Source organism: Crocodylus siamensis, chromosome 1, assembly GCF_052110815.1.
Source record: "Crocodylus siamensis isolate JL-2025a chromosome 1, ASM5211081v1, whole genome shotgun sequence".
Classification (NCBI taxonomy): Eukaryota; Metazoa; Chordata; order Crocodylia; family Crocodylidae; genus Crocodylus; species Crocodylus siamensis.
Window position 1 is genome coordinate 361311003 of NC_143395.1, and position 23453 is coordinate 361334455.

A 23453-nucleotide genomic window follows, 5' to 3' on the forward strand; every position below is an offset into this window, starting at 1 on the left:
ATCCTGCTACTCCTAGTCGTATATAATCAGATATCATGACACTTATTCTGGGAGATGGTAAGCATACAGCTTGCTGCTCTAAGTGTAGTCTCAGATGACTGATCAACAGAGCTATGCTGATGGCAGTCCAATATGCTGTTGGTTCTGCTTATTTGGACAGAAGAAAGGTGCTGCTTTTGACAGTTGCAACTATTTGTGAAACTTTGCTCAATGAGTCTATCTGGTCTATGTGATGATATTCTTACCTAACTGAACTGTGTATGTGAAGAGTTGTATCTTATCTTTCTTGCTGGTTTAGTTAGAAGACAGAAGATAAACAGAAGACCCAGAAAAAAAGATTAATCAGATCTCTGAAAGTCTTTTGTTTTTACACGTATATACATACATAATACTAACTATAGAATTATTATGCACATAAATTATACTGCAGAAAATAACAGAACATTTGGATGCATTTCTTTCCTCATTTCAGTTATAGCACAAGCCAACTTGGTTTTCATAAGCTACTAGAGAAGTGGAATAATCCCAGCTGGTGATCAGGGTACAGTCTCGCTCTTACGAATTTGCTTTTTTAGCTCTAATTGTTGGAAACGTGAATCCTTTACTGATGAATTCAGTGTCCGCAGATGTTACTCCAGTCCCAAACCAGATTAGGGTTGCCTAGACTTTTACTGATGACTATAATATTCTAGAGCAGGGGTGGCCATCCCGCAGCTCCAGAGCCACATGCTCTTCAGAAATTAGTATGCTTCTCCTTGAATCTTTGCACAAGCACACGGTGACCAGCTTTCATAGCTTTGCGTTACACCACATGACGCAACTGCTCGCAGCAAGGACATTAATCAGAGCATTACTCTGCAGTTACTTTAGCCAGTTCCTTGTGTACTGTAAGATGAAAATGCATCTCATATAGCCTAGATGACTTGAAAACATCTAGCCTCTCGAAGGACAGAAATAGAGGTTGCCAAATGAAGCAGATGCATCCCCCCATAGTTTATCTCAACACTGCTGGTTTGCCTCATCAGATGAAACACATTGTTTGTTGTTCTGCCCATCACTGCTATGAGACAGTGGGTGACATGTTCTCCCAGTTCATGAGGGGCCTGGTCCTGTGCACTCCAGGAATTCCTGTGAAGGATCAGACCTCTCTAGCCCTGGGACCACCTGCCCAGCTTTCCCTGCTTACAGAGATTTCCCTGGTCCTAGGGATTTCCAGAGATCTATCTTGGTAAGCAAGGAAAGCTGGGCAAGCACACTCAGGAGTTGAGGGTCCCAGTCCTGCATGGGTATTTCTCAGGGTACACAGGATTGCACTTTGGAGCCCCTGCCTGGCACTGCTGAAAATCCTGGTTCACTCCTGGGCTGTCAGTACTCCCGTGCCATAAATTAAATGGACACTAAATGGCAGCATAAATTGATACCACCTTTGTTTCAGCCACAAGTTTTGGGCATCTGTGGTGTGCCAAAGTGGTATGGTCTATTTGCTTGGCCTTTTTGTGCTGCCATGAAAATGTTTATAGCAGCACAAAGGTGACAGGAGGCAACATCTGTTTTCCCCCTAAGTAAACTCTTACTCACTCTTTCTCAACTCTAGATGCTCATCTCCCTAGGCTGCTTGTCTTACTGCAAACTGTGGCTGTCATATGGTAGCTGATGTTATTTGTGACCTTTTAGCCCTCTCTGGATTAGATTATCTTCTGCATTTGTAAGAGATGTACACTTTCTTTGGTCTTCCTTCTATTTCTGATATACTTCTATAATACTTTTTTTGTGTGTCCTTTTTATGTACCTTGCTACTTGCATCTCAATGAATGCCTTCGCCTTCCTAATTTTCTCCCTGAATGCCCATGTCCCTAAAAGCCAGAATATTAGGGATGAGTATAATAGTCTGCAGGGCAAAGTTTCCACTTTTTGCAAGTGTAACAGAGCACCTTTGGTACCTGCCACTTTAAGAGCTGAGAGCAGCTGGCAGGTACAGGCCAGCCCTGATGGGGTGGTCACATGACCACTGGAGAGCCATATGATTGGAGGAGAGGGCAGAGTGGCCTCCATTTTAGCTCAGGCTCTCAGGACTGAGTTGGTGCTCTTCCAGCTGTCAGCAGCAGACTACTAACTGGCTGAGCTGCTGCTAAGAACATGCTTGGAGATAAGGGCAGGAGCTATGGGGATGGCAGGAGGCTTCTGGTCCTGGGTATGACCAAAAACTGCACCCTGCTGGGGAAGGATGGCCTAGTGGGACTGCCTAGTGGGGTAGTTCCCCAGAAATGCCAGGCCAGTTGCTTCTCCAGTGAAAGGTGGGTAGAGGTGCCTTATAAACCCAACTCCTTCTACCTAGTGAGTATTTTAAGATTGCAGTGTGAGAGAATGGGGCCAAGCACATCTGTGGACCCCTGAGCCCATGGGGTGTAAAACCTCAAGCCCCAGTGAGGGAGTGAATTGGCTTCAGTGAGGGGCAGAAGAGCATATGGAGGCCCACACAGAGTAGGGTGCATGGTGGTGCCTTAAGGGCTGTGCATGTGAGTGTAGAGTAGGGTCTACATAGGTGAACCTGAAGGGCTGCACTAGGGGTGTGCAGAGTAGGGTTGCTCAGGCGATCTGAGGGGCTGCACAAGGGCCAGCCCCCACTAGATTGAGAACTTGGATGAGTTGCCCAGTGAGGGGCTGTGTGCAGAGTTCAGTCCAGTGTGAGGCATAAGGTCAGTGCTGTGTAGAGTAGGGTTGGCTGAGAGACCCAAAGGGCTGTATGGGGACCAGCTAGAGTGCAAGTAGGTAAGCCTGATGGCCCAAGTGGGCTGCTCATGGAGCAGGATGGGTTGAGAGTGGTCCTGTGAGCGGTGGAGTGAATGAGGCCCTGTGAAAGAGAGTGGAGCGCAAGGACAGAATGCTAGAGGACCAACAAAGAGCAGAGTTTGTCCCAGCTTCAGGCCTGAGTTATAAACAACTTACCATGCCATCTGCAAGACATGGGACACAGTGTAGGGAACATCGGAGCCATGTATATTGCCCCAGACACTGAGGGCATTAAATGGGCAGCCTCCTGCATATTTACATTAAGTTTATTAACCAGCAAATCGTGGCAAGCGAGGCAGGGCAGATTGCCCTAGACAGAGGAATGAGTCAGTGTTAAGGTCTGGTCCTGATTGGCCCCCTGTCACAGCAGGGCTCCATTCTTCTCATCAGGATAGCCTGCTCTTGAACCTCTAGGCTAAGTAAAGACATTCAGGGGCATTAGAGGGAGGTTAAATCAACTCAAAATGGCTGTTCAATATCAGGTAAGTCAGGATGGGAGGCTAGTGGGGGTGGGGGGGTGCTGTGGGTTTGCCCAGGGGATCAAGGGGAGGTATGACTCATAAGGGGTGGGGGGCACCCCTGCGGGTGGGGGGACAGGCATGACCCACAGGTGGGGTTGATGGGGTGCCCCCCAGCAAACCTATACCCCCATCCCTCCTGCTCCTCTCCCTACCAGGACTTATTTGCTCAGCTTCAGCAGTGGTGAATGCTGATAAAAGCAGCTTCATGCAGAATGGTTTGTCAGGTGGGAGCTGAGAAGGCTGGCTGGTCAGGGGGAAGGGGAGAGCAAGGGGCTGTGTATGTGTGTGTGTGTGTGTGGGTGGGGGGAGGGGGTATAACCCAATGCAATGGGGGGAGGGGGCTGAAAAGAGCATGCAGAGAAAGCATACAGAATTTCTATGCACCAGTTTAACCTAAATTGAATAAATTTGATACTACGTAAATCCAGGTTTATCTTAAACTGGGTTCTGAAATTTTTAGACTGGTTTGTGTGCATGGAATTTCTGTACAGTTGCAGGTTTAGACTGACTGCTGGTCTGTAAGTGCATGGTTGGCACCAGGATGAGGTAGTTTAAATCAGTCTACCATTTTGAACCTGATTTAACTTCCCCAAACGTCTGGACTTAGCCCTAATAACATACAGCCAGCTCTCCTGGACTCCTTTTGCTCTCTGTTAGTGTTGTGGATCCTGCCCAACATCTCCCTGAAGTGTTCTTTTCTGAAGTCCAATGTCATTATTTTGCTGTTCTCCTTCTTTTCGTTAAGATCTTGAACTCTCATTTAATACTTGCTGTCACCAGAATTGCCTCCCACCTTCACATTCTCAACCAATTCCTCCTGTCAACCAATCTGTGAGCTGTGTAGGAAGAGGAGATTCCCATTCCTGGTTGGCTTTACCTTCTGTACCAAAACGTTTTCTGACACACTCCAAATATTATATTTAGTATCATCACCTTTAAGATAAAACTTTGCTACATTCATAGTATCTCACTTCTGTGACAGTTAAGTAAGCCTGTAAATTGTATACATCGGAATCTAGAATTTTATTTGTAGTAAGTTTTTGTGAGCCCAGATCTGAACTAGAGATGAAAGAAGATATGATCCCTGCTCTTTTAAATTTGCTCGTATATGTATATGAATATTGCTCTGTATATTCTTATTTTTCTTCTGTTCGCAGATATTTGGAGCGCCATCATTTGATGACAAAATTTTAGAAGTTGTTGCAGTGTTTGGCAGCATGCAGATGGCAGTGTCAAGAGTCATCAAATTGCAACACCACAGAATAGCTCAGGTAAGCAGAGCCAACCTTAGGTGTGGGTGATGTGGCTGACTGCCCAGGGCACTGTAGTCAGGGGGCAGCACACACATACATATGTACACAGCGCACATGTGTGAGCAGGCCACTCATAGCAGAGCTCTCCCCACACCCTAGGCAGGAGAACTGGTGCCCCACACAGCCCCACTGGGGATTGTGGGCAGCAGCACCACATCACTTCACCTGCCTGCTGGGAGGGTGCTCCCCAAAGTACTGCCTGCCTGGCTGTGCCTGCAGCAGTGCTGCTGATGGGGAGGGCCAAAATACAGGTTCACCCAGGACACCATTTTCCCTAAGGCCAGTTCTGCATGTATGTTTTTTATTTGAAAAGCAAGTAAGATAATGAGTAGCCTGGACTGCTGTGGCGAAAACTAGTAGTCTGGCCAACTGCTATGTTATACATTATATAATATTAATGCTGTTTTAATTTTTTACTAACAATTAGTCATAAATGAATGTAGTAGAACAGTGCTCCATCCTTGAGATAAATGGGATAGAAGCCACAGCTCTTGCTAGTCTATATACCACAGGTGGATTGCAGGTTTTCAGTGATATATTATGCTGTAAAATAATATATTTATTCTTTTTCAGTGTCGGTCAGTAAAGATCACCATCCTTGGAGATGAAGGGGTTCCAGTGCAAGTAGATGGAGAGGCTTGGATTCAGCCCCCTGGGGTTATTAAAATTGTACATAAAAACAGAGCTCAGATGCTAACACGGGACAGAGTATGTCAGCGAATGTATTTTATTATCTTTTGTATAAAATCCTTTGTTAGTGACATTCTCATAACATTATACCTGGCAAAAACAGCTTATGAAATAATTAGTTTGGTATGAATATGTTTTACGCAAGTCACTCAGAGAGCTTTGTCATCAGTAAGGATTTATTGTCTGTCTTTCTTTCTTTCTTTCTTTTTTTTTTTTTTGATAAGTCAAAGTGGTCAAATGTCTATGAGAAAAGATTGTATTTATCCAACATTATCTATAGTTATATATGTAGTTGTGTAACTGTAAGGAGTATTGGTATAACATGGCTTCTCTTTCAGCCACTAACTTTGTACTTTATCATACGAAGTAGTGGAAGTTTTAGGACCTATCATATATGTAATAAAATGTAAAATGTCTCTCTTTCATTAATGATTGCCATTGCAGATTTCATCCTACAACATTCTATACCTTATCAAACAATGCTAGAATCTATTTTTAAAAAGTTAGTCACTGTAGGAGTATGTGCTGTTTTAGCCATCTAGAATTAAAGGCATAAAACCTCTCGTATTCCCCCTGAGTTCCCCTCTGTTTATTCATATGAGTGGATGCTGAACACAGTCCTTTCTCTGCATCATATAATCACACAAAAGTAGGGTTAAAGGGACCACATGAGGTCATCTGCTCTAGTACACTCAAGGCAGGATCATCCCTGACTAATAGCTACAGTAATTTGTCTAGTAAATTTAGTAGATTTTTTTTCTCCTTGTTTTCCTGTATGACTTGCATTCAGAATGTCTTATCCTGGCAAAGTTATAGCCCCAGTGAATGCATATTGAATGCATTTTAAGCAGCCCATTTAACTTAGGACATGGGAAAAGGTTATCCATAAAAACACATTTTTAAAAAAAAATTGGTTTTAAAGACTAATTTTAAATGCTATTTTTGTGTTGTACTGTATCGTGCTTATAATTTTTATGTAGAGTGATATGTAAGTCAGTAAATTTAAATAAAAGAAATATAAGTCTTATCAGTTGAATGTTTAATTCTGTTTTAATCAGGCTTTTGAAAGCACTCTGAAGTCTTGGGAAGATAAGCAGAAATGTGATTCCTGCAAGCCTGTCCTGCGGTCTCAGCTGTACCCTCAACAGGCCATTGACTTGGCTACAGAAGAAGAAGTTGCTCAGATCCAGCTGTGTTCACAAGCTGCAGAAGAACTTATTACCAGGTAGAGTAGAATACATGGGTTTAATGGTTTAATAGCCATTCTATCGCAGTGCAGTTATTTATAGAAGTTAGCATGTTCCATATAAGATGAGCTCAACTAATTTGGCCAAAGATGTGACACTTCACTGTCCATATTTTGGGTTGTGAAAGATCTGATTTATACTGTGTGCTGGTTAGATTTTTTTTTTCCTTCCTGCAGAAAACTTTTCTTTGACAGGGGGAAAGTTTTTTCATCTGAGAACAAAGATTTGCCTAAAAAAGATTTTGGTAATTAGGGGTGCAATACCAATACCAATGGCCAATTATTAACCAGCCATATCAACTGATGCCATCCAATAACTGACTTATGGGATTGTAGCACAGCAGCTTGAAGAGCAGTGTCTGTCTGGCTGGTAAGTCTTTCAGAGGAAGGGGTGAGGGGGCAGATTGAGGCCCCCACAATGAGGGAATGAGTGGGGCAGAGGCAGGCACTGCCGAGCCAAGGAGGTGAATGCAACACTGGGACCAGGTGTGGGGCAGAGCTGCAAGCAGCTCATCTGGTGGGGGGGCACACAGAGGGGTGGGGAGGGGGGCAGCACCCCTGGGGAAAACATGAGGGGCATGTGCCCCCCTGGATTTGTACAAGGGGCGAAGGTAGGCTGCCCACTGCAGGCTTGGGGCTAGCATCTCCTGGCGGGGACTTGGTCAAGGCTGTGCTTGGGGTGGGTGGGGGTGGGTGGCGCTGGAAGGGGTGGCTACGGGGTGGGCTACAGCCACCCCAAAATAACCCATAGCTATCCCTCTTAGCATCATCATTGCTCGCCCTAAGTGCAGCCCCAGCCCAGCCCCCTTGATGGGAAGAGGCTGATGTAGGCCCTGGCCCCAAGCCCACAGTGGGCAGCCTGCCCTTCCCCATGCACAAATCTGGGAGGAGGGGCCCATGCCCCCCATGCCTCCCCTAAGGTTGTGTGCAGCAGGGAGCTGCCCCCCACTCCCTTCACCACCCCAAATGAGTTGTCCATGGCTCCGGCCCCAGGGTCATATTCACCACCCTGGCTGGGCAGTGCCTGTTCCTACCCCACTCTTTCCCTCACTGTTGGGTCTCAGTGTGCTGATGCCCCCCACTCCCCTTCCCTCCCTCATGCCCCTTCTCCCCCACAGACTTACTGGCTGGACACTGCTCACCAAGCTCCCGGGCTGCATTCCTGGCTGCACGCATGCACACGGTATTTATCCGTGACATTATCGGCTACACCAGCCAAGAAAAGCCAATTGCCAATAATGTTAATTTTCCTTTTATCAGTGCTGATCCATATATCAGATCACCTCTATGAAAACAATGTTCTGTTTCCTACATTTAGACAACAATTAAAATTTATATTGAAAAATAGTCTGGACATAAAATTTGCAGCTATTATATAATGTAACAAAGTGTGCCAACTATCTTATTTTTCTGAACTTCACATCAGGTTTAGCTATATAGGTTCTCTTTCAATAATATAGTGAAATTCATAATCTGTTTTCTTTGTTTGGCCTAGATTGGACCATAACTATTGGAGTTGTATATTAAAGCTATTTGCAGGTACTTGCATTTAATGTATAGATTAATGTATCCCTATTAATATAAAAATTAATAGGGATGTTCCTGTTTAGAATACTTAGTCTGTGGAAAAATAGTATAATTCGGATGTACTTTATAACAGGGGCATGCAAAATACGGCCCATGGTCCAGATCTGGCCTGCCAGGCGATTCTTTTTTTTTTTTTTTATCCAGCCCATGGGTGGGTGGCCACCAATGAATCATTTCTGGCCCAACCTGTGGCTGTTCCTGCTACATTCTGCTTGGGGCCAAGCCCTGCCCACTGCCACTGGGGAAGTGCACTGTGCTCCCACCCTTATGTGCAAGAGGGCCTCAGCCCGAGCTAGTACACCGTTTCCAGGCAGGGCTGCTGCTGCTGCTGTTGTAGCCCCCTGGGGAACTGTTCAGCTCCCCCAGCTTCCAGCAGCAGCACCTCCTCATGTCCCTGTTGCAGCACTCTAGGCAGCAGGTAGGGAAGCAGCAGCAGGTGGGGGTAAGCGGCAGGAGGGCAGAGCTCAAGTCGGTCCTGTTTTATAATGCAGGGCTCCCCTTGGCTCCTGGGACTCGTGCACCACTGGGGGGGAAGCCCCACACACTGCAGCCAGTGGCCTTCCCCACTCCCTGCCACCACGTGCAGCTCCTGGATCTTCACTGGAAGTGGGGAGCCCTGCATGATGAGGCCAGGCCAATTCCATTTGCTGCTTTCTGGCAGAGTCCAGGGAGTTGCACGCGTTGATAGAAAGTGGGGCTGGGCAACTAGCACCATCACCTCAGCGCGTGGCTCTTCCTGGTTCCCAAGAGCTGCATGTGAGACATGGGGCGCCCCACATGACGAAGCCAGGTTGGCCAGGGGTGGGGCTGCCCTTGACAGCTCATCAAAACTCATTAAGAGCCTCTCCAGCCAAAATAATTGCCCACCTCTGCATCATACAGTTCTAAAATAGTTTAGTTTTGTGGTAAGCACAGTGAAAATAAGGGGAGAAATTAGTAGTTGAGGGAGAAAGCACATCATGGAAAAGTTGTACGTCCAAGTAACAGAAATTCTTCTACTCATGTTATACTTGGCTCCATAGTTCTGATGCGTAGAACCGATTAGCTTTCTCAGGCTGTCCAATTAACATCAAATAAAAAAGATACTGTTATTCTTGATTTGGACGTCATCAAAATCTTGTGTTTGCATATTTTTGCCAAAAGACTTGTAAAATGGATAGATTAGACATGTAGAGAAAGAAACAGTGATCCATGATATAAGAAAGTAACATATGTGGAAGAAACTGCTCCATAAATTTACTGTAAATTGCAGTCTGCCTCACTTGCCCATTCAGCCATTCTTCCTAGGACTTGTTCTAATGCCTTCATACAGTTGCCATTTAAAACAAATCAACTATCCTTAGAAAAGATTTTTCCTCTCCCCTTAAACAAAGTTTTCTCCTTCTCTCCTTAACTGTGGAAATTGCTCTAAGTTTATCCCTGTCCAAGCCTTGGGAAGGAAAGTGTTTGATCCTGTGTCAACCATAACATTTCTATGCATAAAATGTAATGGTTTATATTGTCTGTCATGCTGTGGTTCCACAAGACTACAAATCAAGTGTTTTAATGCTTAGTATTTTTTTTCCCTAGACATATGAAATATTTTCCACTCCATCACTGTCCCACATACCAAAGTATTTTCTTTTCTCTGTTCCTTGTCACTGCTACCACAACACTATGCCTCAAGCCACTGAACGGACAGTTAGAAACGGACAGTTCTTTTTCTGCTTTTTTGAACCATTTTCATTTTCAAATATGAATACTGTTTTAAAACCTTAAACTAGCAAACAGTTGAATATTTGCATCAACAATATTCAAGCCACTTAAACTACTTGGTAAACCTTTCTTACTAATTTTCTTTCATATGTGAAAATTTGTTCCACTCTTATCTCTGAAATCCTTGTGGCCTCTGCACACTTTAAGCTCTCTCATTCCATTGAAATTTTCTTTTTACTGGCTTTTTCCCTATGTTTTCCTCTGCGTGGTTAACCTTGCTGAAGCCTTTTATTTAAGATGTTTTAGTCGTTCTTATGCTCTATGTCATTTCAGCAAGACTTTGCTGCTTCTTTATCAGTTCCAAATCATCTCAAAGTTTCAAAGCAATTACAAGTCAGAATGTTTTTTCTATGAAGTAGGGAAATCTGTGCTGCATTTGACATTAGAGATGTTTTTGAAAACATTATTCATATGGAACTATTGTATCCAGCCAAATACTGAAAAAGTAATTTGAAATTTAAATTTAGATCAAGCATGTTTCCATACCTAATTTATAATTAAACACAACTTCATCCCTTTTTGTTTCCTTTTGTGAGAGAGTTCAAATAGTCGCATCAAATTTTTTTGCCTTCTCAGTTTTGCAGATGAGAGCCTTTTCAAAACCAGTTCCTCTGTATGTCAGATGAATTCATGTCAGTTGACTCATTTGGCGTTAATCTTGTTGTGACATGGCTTAGCCCAGGCACATGATATTGAAGTATTAGGCACACAAGGAATGCATAGGACTGTCGTTCATTTAGCAGAGTGGTAATTTCCCATTGGAATTTAGACCCAATGTTTTCTACATCCTGAGCAGGGGATGGCAAACAGGATTTATGAAATTCATTCCATACTGCTATTACATTCCAGAAACTATTTTCTCCCTAAAATGCATGGTTTTGGTTTTTTTAAACAAAAGGAGAGCTCGGTTTTTACAGACACTTCCCACTTTTTCAGAGAACTGTATATTTATTACAGGAAAACATTAAAAAACTACCCCAAATTTCTCTTAATTTTGGCATCAGAGTCCCCTTGACTGGAAAAAGAAAGAAAAAAAGCCCATTTTAAAATTGAGGCAGTGCACTTTTCAAAGCCACAGACATTTATTGTTTTTGTTAAAAATAGCATTTGCTGCTTACATACAGAAACTAATGCCAGTTGCTCATTTAAACAGTGATTTTATTGGCTGCTTCAAATAACAGAAAGCTGTGGGTATAAAGCCCTTAATCTTTGTTGCAAGTGCACTCGAAGCAGTGATGCTGAAGAGAACATTTTGTGGCTGAAGTGACAGATGCAGTGTGTATTTAGGTGAGGATTTTTTCTCTGGATATTAGTGGAAAGTTAGAGACCAAAGGATTCCCTTTCCTTTCCTCTCCTCTCCTCTCCAGCTTTTGAAGTGCTGTATAGCCTCATTTTTACTTATTTTCCTGACTCCTTTCACTGTTCCAGCATTGTCACCACCCCTTCTGCACTGTCATTGGCTTTTTTTGTTGCAGAGAAGAACTAGTATCCAGTACAACGGAGAGAACATTCAGATCTGTAATTTCTCCATCTCTTGTGGATGGTCCCTGTAGCTACACCTCGTTCCTAACAAAATGCACCAGAGGCACATGCCAGTTAGTGTTCCTGCATCTTCACTGTTACCTCTATGCTCCTCCTTTTTTCCCTTCCTTTGCAGAAGATGTGAAAATACTGGCTCCATACTTGTCTCCCTGCATTAGGCATTGGAGTGTCGCTTAGAGAAATGGTTCCAATTCTGCAGTAAAAATAGGCAAATTCTTTGGGTAGAGGTGTTATTTTTTATCAGGCCAACTAAATAGTTGCAAAAAAAATTGTTCTTTGCAACTTTTCGGACATGCACATCCTTCCACAGGTAAAAAAAAAAAAAAAGGAAATTAAAAAGTGATGAGAGAAATGAAAGATGGTCAGAAATGTCTTGGGTATGAAAAAATCAGTAAAAATAGGAATGCAGAAGACTAGGTGGGAATGTAGCCATGAACCACAAAAGCTACTTTTAATGATGCATTTAATTTAGTTTTTCATTTAAAAGAAGAAGAATGGGGAAGCACTAAATAACTTGTTACAAATATTTAGTGATTATATAGGAGTTCTCAGTGCTCCTTACCTTTTTATCAAGCATTTTCTTTGTATTTTAGAGAGCGGCAGACTTGCACATAGGCACACATTAAGAATAGATTCCTGGCCCTCCTGCCTCTCAGATCCAGTGTCCTGTCTGCTCCCCTAAGTTCCCTTTTAGGCCCGAGTCAAGTGGTCTAAAGCAGTTTAAGGACTCTTTAATTCTAAGGTGTTTCCAAAGACTAAACTGTTTTGGCTTTTAGCAGTCTTAACTTTTAAACAAATAGTGTGTGCCAGCTGTTGCACTTAACCTTCATAATTTCTTAGTCATTGTCTTCAAATGGGAACTGCTTTTCCCGCCTCACTTATGACTGTGTTTTAGCCCTATCTGTCTGCATTGTGTGAGTGCAGCACTTCAGTCCCAACGTATGAGAACTGTGTGTGTGGTGGTGGGGGAAGAGGGGTCATATCAGTCTAGTTTCAAACTGAAATTCTGCTTCAAGTTGGGGAAAAAAGAAAGAGCCAGTTTTGTATAAATTTTCTAAAATGGTCGCCTTTGGACAGACAATAACATGGAAGTTTTTACGTTGAATACAGTTATTTAGAAACAGCCGTTAAATAGGAAGGTTCTTTGAGTGGATGTGATATCTTTTATTAGACTAGCTGAATAGTTTTAAAAAGTTCTTGGCAAGCTTTCGGGTGCAGCCACTGTTCTTCAGGGTCTCAATGCTTGAAGAAGGGTGACTGAGCCCAAAAGCTTGCTAAGAACTTTTTTCCAACTACTCAGTTGGTCTAATAAAAGCTATCACATCCACTCAAAGAACCATGCCTGCCTATGTCCTTAGACCAACACAGCTACAACCAAAAACCCAGTTAACTAGGGAAAGTATCAATTTACACTGGAATCAGCTGTAGTTCTCCATGTCCCAAAAACTGTAATACAGAAATCATATTGGCCATGACATGGCAATCGAGTCACTGCTAGAACATTTCTGTAATAGCACAAGTATTTACTCAGGAGCTTAAGAGCAGCATATTGAGCTCAAACTGCAGAGCAAGATTAGATAGCAGACAGCAGAAATTATATTTTAATTGTCCAAACTGCAGTTTAGCTAGGACCATGCCTAATACCTTTATTGTTGTAAAAAATATATTTAAAATGCAAATTCCATTGACTCTTCAATATTCACAAGTCAAAGTGCTGCGTCTGAGAGATTTGTTCTCTTCTTGTTTAGTTTCACTAGCAGCCTATAATGATTCTCATAAGACCCCAGTATAATAATGCTCTCAAGAATGATGGTATTTTCTATATGAATGCTCTGGGATGATCTAGTTGTCTATGATTATCTAGCTGGGGATGATTTGGCAGGGATGCTCTAGTTGGGGATGGTCCTGTTTTGAGAAGGGGGTTGGACTAGATGCCCTCAGGGCTAGGGACAGAGGGGATTTGGGATCCCTGCTTAGCAGGGAATGGGGAGGGGAGGGGGAAAGCAGGAGGAAACCAGGCAGATTTGCTGTGCCTGCAAGTCTCTGCCAGAGCTGCAGCCAGGGAGTAGAGGGGAGAAACCAGCCCTGCTGTGGAGCAGAGAGCCCTGCCCATCCCAGAGAGCATGCTGTGGGAGTCTGATTTAATTTAAATCAGCAAGGGGTCTGGGACAGACATTGTACAAACTAGTTTGACCCAAATCAGTTCAACATGATTAAAGGTAGTATCAGACTTATCTCACATCGGTTTCAGCCATTTTCAAACTGGTTTACGTGCACTGAACACCTGTTCTGTTACAGGTTTAAACCAGTTTCTGATCACTTAAACCAATTTATGTCGTGTCTGTCCATAGCCCAGAGGTCCCTTTAAACCCTAACTTTGTATGAATCTGTGATCAGAATGGCTACCTCAATTACTGGTGGAAGGAAGATATTTCAGTTAAGACAATAAATGTTCCTCAGCCTCCTATATCAGAACAGATCTTTTGTATTATGAATGCCATTTAGGTGACAGAACTAAAAAGTGATATTTAATTTAAGCTTTAGCTATATGGCAATATATTTAGGACTCTAATACAGTTAATGTTAAAACTCTATTAAATGATTTTCCCATCTGCCAGTGTCACCTAACATAGCTCAGTTTTCAACTAGTTTTTAAAAGAAACTGACAAAGCACTTTTTTTCCTGTTTTTTTTACTATTTTTATAGAATCTGTGAAGCAGCAAAAACGCACAGCCTGCTGGAACAAGAGCTTGCTCATGCTGTCAATGCATGTTCCCATGCATTAAATAAAGCCAATCCAAGGTTTCCTGAGGTAAAGAAACAATTGAAATTTGTTTTAAAATGGACCCTCTGTATGAAGGAATATTTCTAGAGACCTTAAAGCAGTTCTGTATTCTGAACGGTATATTCCAGTGGCTAGGGCAGTTGCTAATGAGGTTGTTCATATTCAAGGCCCCCCGATCTTTCAAACATACATGCACAGAGAGAGGGAGTGCAGCTTCCTTCCTGCTGGTTGCATTCATAGGAAAGGGGGGGACAAAGAGCACATCCCAGCATTCTGGAACACAGTGGAAGTGGCAGAAAACATTCTTCTCCTTCCCCTCCCCCAGGACATGTAACCCCATCCTTTCCAGTGGGGAGGGAGAAGGTACTGGTGGACAGACTCTTGCGGAAACAACCTAATTTGGAGGGTAAAACATAATGGAAACATTGAAATTAAGTGGGGTTAAACAGGGCAAAGGAAGACACAGAACTTGGGGGAGAGAGAAATTGTGACAGTGCTGGAAAAGAGAGAATAACAAGCAGAAGCATCTGGGCCGATTCATATGAACACACACCTGCTCCAGCGGTGTGAGTATTGAGATGTGACACTGCTGGGGGAATTTTGGAAGGAGGAGAAGCAGGGTCCCTGCACCTCGCATCATAATTTTAGTTTGTGCAGGGGGTTAGTTTCAAGAACAAGAGTTTGCTTATCTACTAATATAGTCTACCAAAACACTCATCATCAGGGAACCTGGTTTTCTCTGATTTAAAAAAATCTGCAATTTTCAGTTAAAACTAACCCCAAATCCACATTTTTCCATGATTTAAATGAAACACCACTAATATAGACATATATGCATGTATGTATAGATATATATCTATATATAGATATAAGTGGTCACCAACCAGTGGGTCCCAATCAACTAGTCCAGGAGTCAGCAACCCCTGGCACATGTGCCGAGCATGGCACGCTGGGCCATTTTGCTCAGCACACCACCACCAGCCCAAGCTCTAAGTAGCTGCTGCCAGCCACAGAGCCCAGGCTGCTCCCAGCAGGCAGCTGGGAGACTGCAAGCCCTGCTGCAAGCAGACCAGGCCCCATGGGCTGGCTGCAACCAGGTGGCTGCAAACAGCTGCTCCGGACTCCGGCATGTTGGCACTCTGGCACCTTCCAAGGTAGATGTTGTGGTTCTTTTGGCACTCTGGCCAAAAAACGTTGCCTGCCCTTAGACTAGTCAATTGTGCAGCCTCTGACAGTTGATCATAGTCTGAGATTGACTGTCAAAGGCTCTGCAGTTGGGAGCGGCAGGGCACAGTCCGGGAGCAGCAGAATGGCAGCGGGATGCACGTGGCTAGGCTGAGCCATGCCCCCTGCCACTGGGGCTGGGCTGAGTGAGTGGGGTGATTCCCCCTTCGAGCCCTACTGTCCTTTGGTGAGGGAGGGAGTGGGGTAGGGGCAGGGGTGAATGAGGGCCCAGGCTGGACCGGGGGAGGGTCAGAGCCTGGGCAGCAGGTTTAGGTGCACAGGGGGGATTCCGTGCAGCATGCACCCTGGTGGAGGCCTGGGGGTCATGTGCCCTCCTGATCTGTGTGTGGGGCAGAGGCAGCTGTTGCTGCATGCTGGGCTTTGTACCCCGAGCCCTGTGCACAGATTGGGAGACATGAGCCTCCTGGGCCTCCGCCAGGGTGTTTGCAGCAGCAGGAGCCCCCTTGTGTGCCTGGACAAGCTGCTTAGGCTCTGACCCACACCAGGGCCCCACTCACCCGGTGGCAGGGGGTGTAGGGGCATAGGTGACGGAAGCGGGGGGCCTTAGCCTCCCGCACATGCGGGGCAGCAGTAGGGCCACAAGGCAGCTTAGCTGCGGGCTTCTGGCGGCAGCAGCAGTGGTGGGGAGGGCTGCATGCAGAGGTGAGTGGGACGAGTGGAGCAGGGGCTAGCACTGCAAGCGGCTCATCTGGGGTGTGAAGGGAGGGGTGAGCACGCAGCCTGGAAGGGCATGGGGGGCACGTGCCCCTGGATCTGCACATGGGGTGGGCCGGCTGGGTCCTGGGTGATGCCAGGCTCTTCAGCTGTGCAGGGGCTGGTGGTAGTGGGAGACAAGTGGAGGCCTGGGGACCCTCCAAGCCTCTGCTTGTCCCACCATCCGGCCTGGCCAGGCCCACTCCCTGCAGCCCCTGCTCCTGCTTGTGCCCAGCTCCCTCCCTCACCGCTGAAATCTCTGTCTGACCTGCCTCCCTCACAGCCCTTTGCCTTCCCCCACAAACATACCTCCTTGGGGGGGATGTTCCCCCAAATATTTTTTTTCCCTCTGCCTCGATCAGCCCTGCCCCTTCTTCCCCCGCAAAAGATTGACCTGCAGGGTGGGGTGGAGGTGCAGGGTAGATCTTGGGTTGCTTTTTAATTCAAAAAGTGATCTCCTACCCAAAAAAGTTGGAGAGCACTGATGTATATAGTGGTGTTTCAGTTCAATCATGGAAAAATGTGGATTTGGGGTTACTTTTTTTTTTCAACTGAAAATTTCGGATTTTTTTAAATCGGAGAAAACCAGGATCCCTGCTCATCATCCTGATAAGTGGACCAACTAATCAGTGTTTGTTTAATTGTAGCTGGCCAGTTCATGTGTCATGTGAATCATCCTAATTAACAGTTTTCCTTAAAAAAAGGCCTTGAATTTCTCTGCTATCCTGAGCCAGCCATGGTGACCATACATTGTTCTTACAGTTGGATGACTGTGTGATCCTTAGGCATGTCTAAGAACTCAGTAATCCTGTAGAGTAAAAACCAAGCAACAAATACAGTACATTTTCTGACGTCAATTCTGAATGCTGAAACAAAAAGTGATCAGACTTATTGTGCCTTCAGGCAAACGGGTGAAACTCCCAAAACTTCAAAGTGTGTCATCTAAATGTCTAGTTCTCAATGCAGAGCTGAGAAATTGACTTGGCATGCTTTGGAGAATCTGGTTAAGTTTGAGACCATAAACTGAGCATGACTTTTAAGTTTACTATACAGCCATTCAATTGACTGTTGTGCTTCTATTTCCCAGAGTCTTACCAGAAACACTGCCACTGAAATAGCTGTCAATGTGAAGGCACTGCATAATGAAACGGAATCTTTACTAGTAGGAAGGGTTCCTTTGGTAAGGAGATAAAATAAATACTTATTTTTTTTACTCATTAATATCTTGTGTACAATCCTGTGCTTCATCTCTTATTCCATTCAGCAGTAGCATGGGATGAAGAAATTGCTTTTTCCAAGTATTGTCTAGTAAATATCCAGTATAGCTTTAGTAATAAAACTTATTGGACCTCCTTCTTTTACCATTTATCATGGATCTAAAAGTAGTGAAGTTATTGTAGTATACTGAATTGACCTTTGGAAATACAATTAGAAAATTGTTAGCTGTGATAAGGTGAGGAAAGAGATTGAGTTCCTCTTTTCTCTCAATTGACATTAAAAAGGCACTTTGTAGGAATAGTTGCATCTGACTGATGTTTTGAGTTTTTGGATGCAGAAGAAAATATATTATCCAAACTGTATAGTAGTTACTAAGACTGCTTACAAATGTTAAAAAAAGATGGCACTTTAAACTCATTGCACTCCTGTGCTGAGCCCAGTGCATGCCCAGAAGAGGCATTGCATTAGTTGGATCCAGCTTGCCCAGTGTCTGTATAGATTGGGAGCTTCAGTGGGGCTTTTTTGGCTCTTTTATCTAATAGCTGATTGAATCGGCTATTAGATAAAAGCACCAAAAAGCTACTCTGAAGTGCCTGATCTGTATATCCTGAGTCTAAGTAACATGCTGCTCCTTTTGGCAAAGCATGGTTTGGGTTTTGTGGGGGGTTTTTAACATCTGTAAGCATCCCAAATGGGATGCTTTCTTTAGGGGAACTGGAGTCTGAAGGGAATCAAGATACAGAGTTTTTCAGAAAATACCATTCTAAATAAACAGTTCAAATGCACTTTGTTTGGTGACTGAAAGTCATTGCTGTCTAAAGGCTGATCAGCAGTTGGCTTCTAACATAGGCAGATACAGGATTTTGCAAAGGCAGTGAGTGGCGCAGGGATGCCTCCACCCTTGCTCCCAGCCTCCCCACTCTGTCTCTACCACCAGGGCAGGCAGACCACACTGTAGGAGCAGCAGCTGGGTATTTTTTTTTTTTTTTTTTAAGATTCTGAATCAGGTAACAATCTCCCTCTCCCCTGCTGACCTCCCAGCTCTCCACATCCCCTCTATGTTCAACAGCACTTCTGCTTCCTTCCCATTTCCGTGTCCACTGCTGCTGTTGACTCCACCTGACACAGGGTGGGGGAAGCTCCAGAGCTGTTCCTGTCTTGCTTCATCTATGGCTTTGGGGAACAGCTACATGGGGAGCTGGGCTCATCTAGGGACAGTGGTGGCTGTGGGGTTCCCTTTCCCTGAGCCCGCTCCTGGATGCAGAAAATACCCAAAGGGATTGGGAAGAAGCTGCTGCCACTGTCCCTGGCTGAGCCACAGCCCAACTCCCTGCACAGCACAAGTGCTTCCCATGCAGCCCAGCTGGAGTGGGGCAGAAGCAACTCTGGAGCTCCCCTTATCCTCAGCTAGCCAGGGATTGAAGCAGGAGAGATGGAGGAATTGGAAGGGAGGGGACATACTGCTGAGCACAGAGGGGAAGGGGGGTGGAATTCTTGCTTGTTTCAGGGACTTAAAAAACGTCCCCAGCTGCTGCTTCTGTGGTGGGGTGGGACCATGCCACTGGACCCCTTCTGCATTTGTTCCTGGCTTCTAGAACTATTAAGAGGTTAGGCACATTTCCAAATTTGAAGATGACAATGCTCCTGAGATGAATCTAATGAAGATAGGGGAAAGAAACATATAGGAATCTGAAAACTCACCAAATTAACAAAAAGATATAAGAATAAATATATTATTTAACTTTGTTCAAGAACAGGATTTGGCAGAACAGTTTTAAGTAGATGATTGGAATGCAATACTAAGTGGTATCATTTATCAGGAGATGCTATGACATGAATTAAATATGAAATCAGATGAAATTCCACATTTCTCAGTCAATAAAGGCAGTAATTTCACTGAAGTGCTTATGTGCTGAAGAGTTGTTTTAGTTTACTTCTGCTCTTGTGTAAGTTTTTTCTTTTGAGGCATTTCTGATTTTTATATTTTTATTAGGTGTCTCGTTAAGGCCTATTTGACTATTTATGCTAAACCAATATTTAATAACAGGGTTATTACTAAATATCAATGTATTTTGTGTATTATGCTGCATGTTGACATTAGAGATGTCCATAACTCTCATTAAACCTTAAGCTTAGAATTTTATTCATGAATCTGAAATAAAACTTGTAGTCTGGTACTTTAACCAATGCTGAAACTATGTCCTACCCATGGAGATACAAATGGATGAAACTTGGTGGTGTTCAACGTGCTTGTCATTGCTATCATGTACTATCCTCGAGTTTGTGTGTCCACTCACAAAGAAGCAAATCCTTAAGTGGATCTTTCCTCCTTAATTTTTATCTTCTTTACTTTTTTTCACCCCTCCAGTTCTTTCACTTTCTCTGACAAGCTTGTGACAAACATAAATTGATGCCTTCACTGTCCACACTGTTCACTGGTGACCCTTTTAATTGGCACCTGTCTATTGGTTCTGTGATCTTCGAGCTATAGGATGGTTCAAATTATGATTCCTCTCCATCAGTCTACTGATTTGATTTAATTGACAGAGGTAATTCAGTAGTGGAGCTAGGCGACATATTTTGGCAAAAAGTAACCATGTCATTTTAGGACGCTGCCAAGCAGAATAAAACTGCTGCCTAGCAAAAGGCAAACAGTACACATAGACACTTCCATGCACTGTTAGTATATTATTGCTAACTCAAATGACTGTGACTCTTCCCATTTTGTTTATTGCGGAGTGACTATGAGTCACTATCAGATCTTGCATTTAAATTAGGGGGTTTCTACCTTCTAGTCCTTTTTGGTCTCTTAAACGGTGAGAAAATTGCATAAAATCTAGGAAGGGCCTTCAAGAGAGAATCCTACTTATACTAAAAAAATCCACTACTCCTTCCTAACCAGTTAAGAGCTGCATATCGTATAAAGAAATTTTCACAATAGGAACTTGGGTTTACTCGCATTGTAAGCTATTACAATTTTGTTGGACTCTGTGTTTTGATCTGAGGTTTTTCCAAATCACTCTCTCTTATTAAATCCTTCCCTCACTCTTTCTTAACATCATAGTGTAAAAAAGAAGTACATACAGCTATGAACCTATGACACAATCATTTAAAAGTACAAACTTTATTGTTGTTCCTACACTTGGCACTATTTGTTCATTTCCTTCCCAGCTGTAGCTTCCGGATAGGTAGATGTACAAGGCCACAAGATTAAGGAAATTTATTACAATGAATCTGGTTTCTTTGCTCTTGTATCTATCAATGTGGAGGAATCTAACTTAGTCTGTAAGTTTCTTTGTACATCTCTAATGTTGTGTGTTCTTGTTAACGAGATAACTGTTCCTTTGTATGCTCTTGAGTATGGTAAGTGATGCTAGTAGCTGATAGCTGTGTCCCCACCATAAGGCTTAGCTGTCAGACAGGCTGGTGTCATTGAGATCTATTCAAACATAGTCTCCTAGGTGCTCGTACATGTGACAGGGGTTTAGTTCAGTTTAGTTCTCCCTAAATTGAAATGGTGAGTTTTTAAAAACCCACCATTTCAATTTAGGGAGAACTAAACTGAACTAAACCCCTGTCACGTATACACAGGGGTTAGGGGGCCTGATCCTTAGAGCTTATCTTCCTCTCCTATGGGGGAGTGGGGGGGCAAGCTGCCTGTGGGCTGAGTAGTCCCTGAGCTGTGGGGAACCCTGGTGTTTCCCTTCATGGTCGTGGTGCCCCCCCAGGTGGCACCCGTCCACTAGCACCTGGCCCAGGTGGTCCTGGGGGGCACTGTAGCCCCAGAGGGGAGCACAGGGCCGAGCACAGCTCAGGCAGGCAAGCTCCAGGAGGAAAAAAAGGAAAAAGATCAGGTTCCTCGCTACTTTTTTTTTTCTACTCCCCTTTAGTCGAGCCTGCCTGCACTGCCTGCCGCCAGGTCTCACAGGCCCTGAGCTGTGCAAGGCCCGGTGCTGCTCTCCATGGCAGTGACACCCTGGGGGACCACCTGGGCCAGGTGCCAGTTGGTGGGTGCTGCTGCTGAGGAGGGAAACACCCGGGTCCCCCACAGCTCAGGGACCGCTCTGTGCACCAGCAGCACCCCCACCCCTGCCCTCCTGCCATGGGAGAGAAAGGTAAGCTCCAGGACCCCTGCACCATCCCTGCCACCTCGCCTCCTGGGACTGCCCAGGAATGGCTGGTTTGCCCCTGGGGCAGAGCAGGAGAGCGGCTGGGTGTGCCGGTGGTGGGAGAAGGTGGCGGGGACAGTGCATGGGGCGCTGGAAGTCTGCTAAGCCCGAGCTTCCCTAATCACGTCGGCCTCTAGTGCCCCATGCACCATTGCGCTTTGTTAGGTAGCAAACTAAAACACCTCACGGGGGTTTGAGCTTGCTTTGTTATGAAGTCATTTAAAGTGGAATACAGCATCAAGCTTGGGAAAAGCAGCGTCATTGAAGTGGTGCAAAAGGGCATTTAAACTGCTTTAAGGGCCAGTTGTAAACTGCTTAAAAGGCCAATTTTGTTGCATGTACAAAGGCCCAGGATGATTAGATATGTTTGCCATGGAAGTTAAGTTTGGTCTGAAATTCCCTGTTACTTTACGTTTGGTATTAGGCAGCAGTGTATAGTTTATAAAGTAGTTAACATTTCTTGCATTAACAAAGCTAATAAGTTGTATTCTTTTTTCCCCTGGATGCTTCAAAAACAGCAATTGGAATCCTACCATGAAGAACTGCTGTCTGACGCTTTGCACAGTGTAGAGATTGAGTTAAGAAAACTCGCTGAGATTCCATGGCTTTATTATGTTTTCCAATCAAATGACGATGAGGTGGGTCAGATTAATATTTTTTCCATTTTTTACCACACAAGAATAAATTAGTATCCCTTATCATCATTAGAGGCAGTATTAATAATAACCCTGGATCTCTTCTGTCTGCTGCAAGCAAGCTTTTAAGTTTTACTGCTTAGTCTGCTTCCAGTTTTCCTTTTTTCTTACGTAAGAAATTAAAGTGTCAGCAGTTATTTAATAGAAGAAGCTATTAGGTATCCCATATTTTTTGATAGATCCTGACACAATTCTGTACTAAATTATATTTTGGACCAGATTTTGAGACTAATTATACATGTAATTTACCTTTTCGCATATGTAATTGAACTTTCATTGTTTTTTTTACTTAAAGGTAGTTATTTCTTTTCTTTTATTCAGGATCCCCCTCTGGATTATGCTAAAAGAAACAACAGAAGTACAGTATTTCGCATAGTGCCAAAGTTTAAAAAGGAAAAGGTCCAAAAGCATAAGACCAGCTCTCAGCCTGGTATGTGTTTTGACATTGAAAGACAAATATCTTCTGGGGACTAACATCTTTCATAAAAAGCTGAAATAATGCATTATACTTGGCCCCATTTAGGTGAATGCAGGTGAATAGGAGTTCACCTGTTCACTCAATACATTTTTCAGGTCTTAATCAGGATTCCTCCCCCCTGAACTGTTACACTTATAATAATAATTTTTAAAAATAATTTCCAAAACTAGGTATTGTTATTTCTGTCTACTTTTTGGTTTAGAGTCCCCATGCATTTGTCTGGGTAATTATATTTAACAAACCCTTAGAAGCACAAAGACCCATGCTAGTTCTGTTTCCTCACCCAAGCACTAACTTAAGTTTCACTGGCTGCACAGTAGCTTTTAATTATTAGTTAATTAATTCAGTTAGCCCTTAATATTCTAGCTTTGTTTTCACATCAGCTAATTATGCACCTCAAGCATAATTCTGCGATAGCCAGTCCTGTTCTCTTAGACAGTAAAAGTTGAACAAACTCCTCTCTCCTCATTGCATCTATGAACAAACAGCCTTAGCATTATGCCCTGAAAAATAAGTGGTTAAACTGTAGTTGTAAAACTGACTGGATCCATGTCTCTGATCCAGCAATGTGTTTGGATAGCATAGCCAGATGAGCTTGCAAATTTGAATTTAACTTCTCTGCTCATTGATGTTTTCAAACTTAAAACAAATCATGTATCGCATTAGAATACCTCAGTCTGAAGCTAATCAGCATTGTGTAGAAGAATACACAGTGTTAAAGAAATA

At 43.7% G+C, this 23453-nt stretch overlaps 1 protein-coding gene and 1 long non-coding RNA gene across 3 annotated transcripts in view; one reads left to right on the top strand and one right to left on the bottom strand.

Moving 5' to 3' along the window:
- DGKH (diacylglycerol kinase eta) overlaps positions 1 to 23453 on the top strand; it is a 266880-nt gene that overhangs the window by 228965 nt on the left and 14462 nt on the right. For both annotated transcript variants that reach the window (XM_090025097.1, XM_090025089.1), the window contains 7 exons: positions 4469 to 4582; positions 5198 to 5332; positions 6373 to 6539; positions 14151 to 14256; positions 17255 to 17347; positions 22073 to 22192; positions 22571 to 22679. In XM_090025097.1, the coding sequence (XP_089881223.1) occupies positions 4469 to 4582; positions 5198 to 5332; positions 6373 to 6539; positions 14151 to 14256; positions 17255 to 17347; positions 22073 to 22192; positions 22571 to 22679 (844 nt within the window). The remainder of the gene's footprint in view (positions 1 to 4468; positions 4583 to 5197; positions 5333 to 6372; positions 6540 to 14150; positions 14257 to 17254; positions 17348 to 22072; positions 22193 to 22570; positions 22680 to 23453) is intronic.
- LOC149874956 (uncharacterized) overlaps positions 1 to 23453 on the bottom strand; it is a 153714-nt gene that overhangs the window by 88887 nt on the left and 41374 nt on the right. The window lies entirely within an intron of this gene.